We start from the raw sequence: 7,344 nt of genomic DNA, 5'->3' as shown, positions 1-7,344 counted from the left end.
AAAAAAAAAAAAAAAAAAAAAAAAAAAAAAAAAAAAAAAAAAAAAAAAAAAAAAAAAAAAAAATTTAATTTGCCTGATTATTGGCAGTCAACACAGCAGAAATATGGAAAGCAAACTGCCTAAACTGGGTCTCACAGATTAACAGAAAGATATTGCTTTTATGACAGAACAGTGGCTGGCCCATAACTGGTGTGCAATGATGTTTGGTGAATGACAGTGTGCCAACCTAAAAAAAGTATTGCCATCATTGGCTCAATAGAGTTCATATGCAACTCAAAGCAAGACGTCGTGAATAGAACTGCATACGCATTTCATATTCTTAAAAATGATCAATCTAAAAACTGTAGGATTTAAAAAGATGCTGGGAAGAGTCTCAGTATAACTCACCGAAGCCATTTTTGATAAGAAAACTCTTTATAATCTTCCAAATAACTGATTCTTAAAATTGCTATGATTCTCCAAATAATTTAGAAGGAACAAATCTAAACACGAGGCTAAACTGGCAGCTCTAGTACTCATGCTGGCAATCAGGGAACTAAGACTTTAGGCTTAGTCCTAATCTTGCACACACATAGTAACTATTAACACTATCGTCAAAAAATTTGACCTCTCCACTCCTACTCTCTCCCAAGCAGCAGAAAAGCAAGGGTATACAAGAGGAGTGGTTTTCTAGAAAGGAATCTGACCCCAAAGTCACTGCAAAGCTTTGCACCCCATTCACCACCTGGAAAAGCTCCGGCAAGAAATTTTTCAAAGGCTAGAAACACCCTACAGCAATCACCAGGGAATACCAAAGTCTTCCCCGCTAGAGCCCGTAGCCCCGTTACCACCCACACTGCAGAGCCGAGCCCGGAAATGAGCCGCCCGCGGTCCGAGGTGGGGCGTGAGTGACGTGCGGAGGCCCCTGTGCGCGCGGCACCGAGCTAAGGCTGAAGAGGCCCCGGCGCCCATTTTGTCCTCGGCCTCCGCACTTTCCGCCCCGTTCCCTTTGGGCAGTGCAACCTACACGAACTCAGAGCCAGGCTCCTCAAAGCGACCCTGCAACCCCGACATCCGCTAGACTGCAGCATGCGGCTGGGTCCAGCGGCGGCCCGGGGATCATGCATCGACCCCAGCCCTGCCCACGTCTACTCAGCCGCATGGATTTCGCCCCCGCCACACCCCGCCCCGCGGGCGCAAAGCCTCACTCCTGGCCGGGATTTCATGCCTCAACCCTCCTCGCCCAGGCCTCACTCTCTCGCCCTCGAGCCCGGGCCTCACCCACTCGCTTCCCAGAATCGGAGGGCCCCTCGCTACCCACGGGCTGGGCTGCTCCTCGCCCAGGCCGCACCCCGCCTGTCCCCCATCCCCAGCATGGAGTCCCCTCCTCCCTCTCGCCCGCGTCTCGGGTCCCAGCACCTTCAGCCCCAGTGCGCACGCCCCGCCTGGACCGTACCCCCCGGCAAACAGATGCACCAGCGTGTCCCTCTGGCTCATTCTCTCTCCCGCATGTCCTCCGGGCGCTGAGGCGGGACGCGGATCTGGCCGCCCGCTACGGCCGGCGGCTTCGGTCCTGGACTGGAGATGCACAGCGCCCCAGGGACTGCGAGGAGAGCTGGCCGAGACGCGGCTGCCGAGAGCAACCGGCACAGCTCTCCCCGCGGCGCTCCAGCCACGCCGCCGCCTGCCTCGGCTCGGTGCCTTGGAGCTGCGCGACGCAACGCGGCGTAGGGTGGGCGGGGTTGGGGGGGGCTGGAATGACTATTTGATGGCTCCCGACATAAACAGAGGTTACCATTGGTCTGAGCGTCGTGACGTCACGCACTCCGCGGGGCTCTTTCACGTGATCCCTTTGGGGTTTTTCAATGAAAGGGGCCGCGAGGCGTGGCCAGAGCGCGTGCCTGGAGAGTGGTAGGTCACCCCGCCCTGGCACCTGAGACCAGGGCGACCCGCTGGCCCGAGGTAACTAGCCAGTCACGGCTGCGCGCTCCTGAACAGGAGACGGGGAAAAACCGCCTTGGTTCCGGGTTCACAAGCGGATTTACTTTGAAAAAATTGGATTTGTGACCCAGCAATTCCCCTGGTGTCTATCTCAGAGTAACACTCTCAAAATGCATAAAAAGGCTTGTCCTCGGATACTCCTGTACAGGCTCACAAACAGTACAGAATTATGAACAATGCTTGTAGTTGAAGAAAATTGAACAGTGGGGGAATGAAGAAATAAAACATGGAACATTCCATCTACGGAAGATTACGCAATCATGACAAAGGATGAGGTGAATCCATATGGCAAAAAATCTCCTGAGGTGTAATAAGTAAAAAAGGCAAGTAGAATTAAAACACTTCGATTTATTTTTTAAAGAATAAAGTAAAAGTTCATGGAAAATGGAATTAAAAGATAAAATTTAAATATGTAAACTTTGTTGTGCAACATAAGCTCCATCAAGTTAAAGACACTCGATGATAACAGCTATTTAGTCCATCTGTAAATAATTGAGGGTTCTAGGACTTTAATCATAAAAATGCAGGCTTTTTAACATTATTAACTGAAGAAAAGTCGGTGCCATTTACAGATTTTTCAACTTTAGGGAAGAAAAATATGTCAGAAGGAGCCAGGTCAGGAATGTAAGATGGATACCTAATAATTTTCCATAGAAACTTCTGGAAAATTGCCCTTATTTACAGAGAGGAATGAGCAGGAACATTGTCCTGGTGGAGAAGGACTCTTCAGTGAAGATTTTCTGGGTGTTTTTCTGCTAAAGCTTTGGTTAACTTTCTCCTGTAGTAAATAGATGCTATTGTTCTGCCCTCCAGAAAGTCAACAGACAAAATACCTTGAGCATTCCAAAAAGCTGCCGCTATGACTTCGGCTCTTGACCAGTCCACTTTTGATTTGACTGGACCACTTGCATCTCTTCGTAGCTACTACTTTGATTGTGCTTTGTCTTCAGGATCATACTGAGAAAGCTATACTTGATCTCCTGTTAAAATTCTTCAAAGAAATGCTTCAACATCTTGATCTGCTTGTTTACAATTTCCATTGAAAGCTCTGCTCTTGCCGGGCACGGTGGCTCAAGCCTGTAATCCCAGCACTTTGGGAGGCCGAGGCGGGTGGATCACGAGGTCAAGAGATCGAGACCATCCTGGTCAACATGGTGAAACCCCGTCTCTACTAAAAATACAAAAAAATTAGCTGGGCATGGTGGCACGTGCCTGTAATCCCAGCTACTCAGGAGGCTGAGGCAGGAGAATTGCCTGAACCCAGGAGGCGGAGGTTGCGGTGAGCCGAGATCGTGCCATTGCACTCCAGCCTGGGTAACAAGAGTGAAACTCCGTCTCAAAAAAAAAAAAAAAAAAAAGAAAGCTCTGCTCTTATCTTCAGCTGAGCTAGGTGCAACAATTTTGCACCCATCACATGGAAAGTTTGCCTAACTTCAGTTTTTCAGTGAGAATTGTATAAGCAGAACCAGTTGAGATGTCTATGGTATTGCCTGGTTGTTTGTGCTGTCAACTGTGAGTCCTCCTCAATTAAGGCACACACAAGATTAATCTTTTCCTCAAAAATCGATGTGGATGGTCTACCACTGCAGACTTCTTCAACATTATCTCATTCCTTCTGCAAACAAGTTATTCATTTGTAGACTTCAGATTTCTTTGGGGGAATTTTCCCCATCAAAATTGTAAAGCATCCTCGATTTCACCGTTCTTCCACCCAACCTTGGCCATAAATTTGATGTTTGTTCTTGCTTCAATTCATGCTGCTCTGATAGGGGCTATTTTCAAGCTGATGTCTTATCCTTTTTTGTGCCTCAAACTAGATCTTGTTCAGATATGTTACAAAAAATGAATATGAATTTTTGGTGCAAAAAAGTTTGAAATTCATGAATAGTTTTTTTTTTTTTTTTTTTAGTTAGGGGAAAATGTTTATATAAATTTAAATTTACATTTGTTCCATGTCTTCTCTTGTTAACTGAAAAGAGTAAAAAATGTTCTGACATTTTCTTTGTTACTTACCAGTTCCTTTCATTATTATTATTATACTTCGAGTTCTGGGATACATGTGCAGAACGTGCAGGTTTCTTACATTAGGTGTACATGTGCCATGGTGGTTTGCTGAATCAATCAACCTGTTACCTACATTAGGTATTTCTCCTATTGCTATCCCTTCCCTTGCCCCCCACCCCCTGACAGCTCCTGTGTGTGTGATGTTCCCCTGCCTGTGTCCATGTGTTCTTATTGTTCAACTCCCGCTTATGAGTGAGAACATGCAGTGTTTAGTCTCCTGTTCTTGTGTTAGTTTGCTGAGCTTCATCCATGTCCCTTCCTTTGTCCTGAATGGTATTGCCTAGCTTTTCTTCTAGGGTTTTTATCATTTTAGGTCTTATATTTAAATCTTTACCCCATCTTGAGTTAATTTTTGTATAAGGTGTAAGGAAGGCGTCCAGTTTCAGTTTTCTGCATGTGGCTAGCCCAGTTTCCACAACACCATTTATTAAATAAGAAATTCTTTCCCCATTTCTTGTTTTTGTCAGGTTTCTCTAAGATTAGATGGTTGTAGATGTGTAGTGTTATTTCTGAGGCCTCTGTTCTGTTCCATTGGTCTATATTTCTGTTTTGGTACCAGTACCATGCTATTTTGGTTATTGTAGCCTTGTACTATAGTTTGAAGTCAGGTAGCGTGATGCCTCCAGCTTTATTCTTCTTGCTTGGGATTGTCTTGGCTATACATGCTCTTTTTTTTGGTTCCATGTGAAATTTAAAGTAGTTATTTCTAATTATTTGAAGAAAGTCAATGGTAACTTGATGGGGGTAGCATTGAATCTATAAATTACTTTGGGCAGATGGCCATTTTCATGATATTGATTATTCCTATCCATGAGCATGGAATGTTTTTCCATTTGTTTGTGTCCTCTCTTATTTACTTGAGCAGTGGTTTGTAGTTCTCTTTGAAGAGGTCCTTCACTTCCCTTGTGAGTTGTGTTCCTAGGTATTTTATTCTCTTTGTATTAATTTTGAATAGGAGTTCACTCATGATGTGGCTCTCTGTTTGTCTATGATTGATGTATAGGAATGCTTGTGATTTTTGCACATTGATTTTGTATCCTGAGACTTGTTGAAGTTGCTTATCAGCTTAAAGAGATTTTTAGACTGAGATGATGGGGTTTTCTAACTATACAATCATGTCATCTGCAAACAGAGACAATTTGACTTCTTATTTGAATACCTTTTATTTCTTTTTATTCCCTGATTGCCCTGGCCAGAACTTCCAATACTATGTTGAATAGGAGTGGTGAGAGGGCATCCTTGTCTTGTGCCAGTTTTCAAAGGGAATGCTTCCAGCTTTTGCCCATTCGGTATGATATTGGCTTGAGTTTGTCCTAAATAGCTCTTATTATTTTGAGATACATTCAATCGTTACCTAGTTTCTTGAGAGTTTTTAGCATGAAGGGATATTGAATTTTATCAAAGGCCTTTTCTGCACCTATTGAGATAATCATGTGGTTTTTGTTATTGGCTCTGTTTATATGATGGATTATGTTTATTGATGTGCATATGTTGAACCAGCCTTGCATTTCAGGGATGAAGCCGACTTGATCATGGTGGATAAGCTTTTTGCTGTGCTGCTGGATTCAGTTTGCCAGTATTTAATGGAGAATATTTGCATCGATGTTCATCAGGAATATTGGCCTAAAATTTTCTTTCTTTGTTGTGTCTCTGCCAGGTTTTTGTATCAGGATGATCCTGGCCTCATAAAATGAGTTAGGGGGAGTCCCTCTTTTTCAGTTGTTTGGAATAGTTTCAGAAGCAATGGTACCAGCTCCTCTTTGTACCTCTGATAGAATATGGCTGTGAATCCATCTAGTTCAGGGCTTTTTGTGTTGGCAGAGTGTTAATTACTGCCTCAGTATCAGGCTTTGTTATTGATCTATGCAGAAATTTGACTTCTTCCTGGTTGAGTCTTGGGAGGCTGTCTGTGCCCAGGAATTTATTTATTTCTTCTAGATTTTCTAGTTTATTTGCATAAAAATATTTATAGTATTCTCTGATGGTAGTTTGTATTTCTGTGGGATCAGTGGTAATATCCCCTTTATCATGTTTTATTGTGTCTATTTGATTCTTTTCTCTTTTCTTTGTTATTAGTCTGGCTAGCAGTCTAGCTATTTTGTTAATCTTTTCAGAAAAACCAGCTCTTAGATTCATTGATTTTTTGAATTGTTTTTCATATCTCTATCTCCTTCACTTATGCTCTGCTCTTAGTTATTTCTTGTTTTCTGCTAGCTTTTGAATTTGTTTGCTCTTGCTTCTCTAGTTCTTTTAATTGTGATGTTAGGCTCCATTTTAAATCTTTCCTACTTTCTCCTGTGGGCATTTAGTGCTATAAATTTCCCTCTAAACACTGCTTTATTATGTCCCAGAGATTCTGGTATGTTGTGTTGTTGTTCTCATTGGTTTCAAGGAACTTCTTTATTTCTGGTTAATTTTCTTATTTACTCAGTAGTCATTCAGAAGCAGGTTTTTCAGGTTCTATGTTGTTGTGTGATTTTTGAGTGAGTTTCTTAATCCTGAGTTTTCATTTGATTGCACTGTGGTCTGAGAGACTGGTTGCTATGATTTCCCTTCTTTTTCATTTGCTGAGGAGTGTATTACTCCCAACTCTGATTTTTGGAATTTTTAGCCTTTTTGCACTGGTTTTTCCTTATCTTCATGCATTTACCTATCTTTGGTCTTTGATGTTGCTGACCTTAGAATTGAGTTTTTGTGTGGATATCTTTTTTGTTGATGTTGATGCTATTCCTTTCTGTTTGTTAGTTTTCCTTCTAACAGGCCCTTCTGCTGCAGGTCTGCTGGAGTTTGCTGTAGGTCCACTTCAGACCTTGTTTGCCTGGGTATCACCAGTGGAGCCTGCAGAACAGCAAAGATTGCTGCCTGTTCCTTCCTCGGGAAGCTTCATCCCAGAGGGGTACCAACCAGATGCCAGCTGGAGCTTTCCTGTATGAGGTATCTGTCTACCCCTGCCGGGAGGTGTCTCCCAGTCAGGAGGCACCGGGATCAGGGACCCACTTGAGGAGGCAGTCTGTCCGTTAGCAGAGCTTGAACACTCTGCTGGGAGATCTGCTGCTCTCTTCAGAGCTGGCAGGCAGTAACATTTACGTCTGCTGAAGCTGTGCCCACAGTCGCCTGTTCCGCTAGGTGCTCTGTCCTAGGAAGATGGGAGTTTTATCCATAAGCCCCTGACTGGGGCTGCTGCCTTTGGAGATGCTCTGCCCAGAGAGGAGGACTCTAGAGAGGCAATCTGGCTACAGCAGCTTTGCTGAGCTACAGTGGGCTCTGTCCAGTTTGAACTTCCTGGCGGCTTTGTTTTCA

The 7,344-nt window shown here is 43.8% G+C and overlaps 1 protein-coding gene across 1 annotated transcript in view; it reads right to left on the bottom strand.

Moving 5' to 3' along the window:
* Nucleotides 1-1,698, bottom strand: part of SLC25A36 (solute carrier family 25 member 36) — a 36,178-nt gene extending 34,480 nt beyond the window's left edge. The window contains exon 1 of the mRNA XM_017523719.2: nucleotides 1,436-1,698. Coding sequence (XP_017379208.1) covers nucleotides 1,436-1,476 — 41 coding nt within the window. The 5' untranslated portion in view covers nucleotides 1,477-1,698. The remainder of the gene's footprint in view (nucleotides 1-1,435) is intronic.
* Between the last annotated feature and the right edge of the window lie 5,646 nt (nucleotides 1,699-7,344).

This window comes from Cebus imitator, unplaced genomic scaffold (genome assembly GCF_001604975.1).
Source record: "Cebus imitator isolate Cc_AM_T3 unplaced genomic scaffold, Cebus_imitator-1.0 Scaffold30, whole genome shotgun sequence".
NCBI lineage: Eukaryota > Metazoa > Chordata > Mammalia > Primates > Cebidae > Cebus > Cebus imitator.
This window is presented reverse-complemented; position numbering and strand designations above follow the sequence as displayed.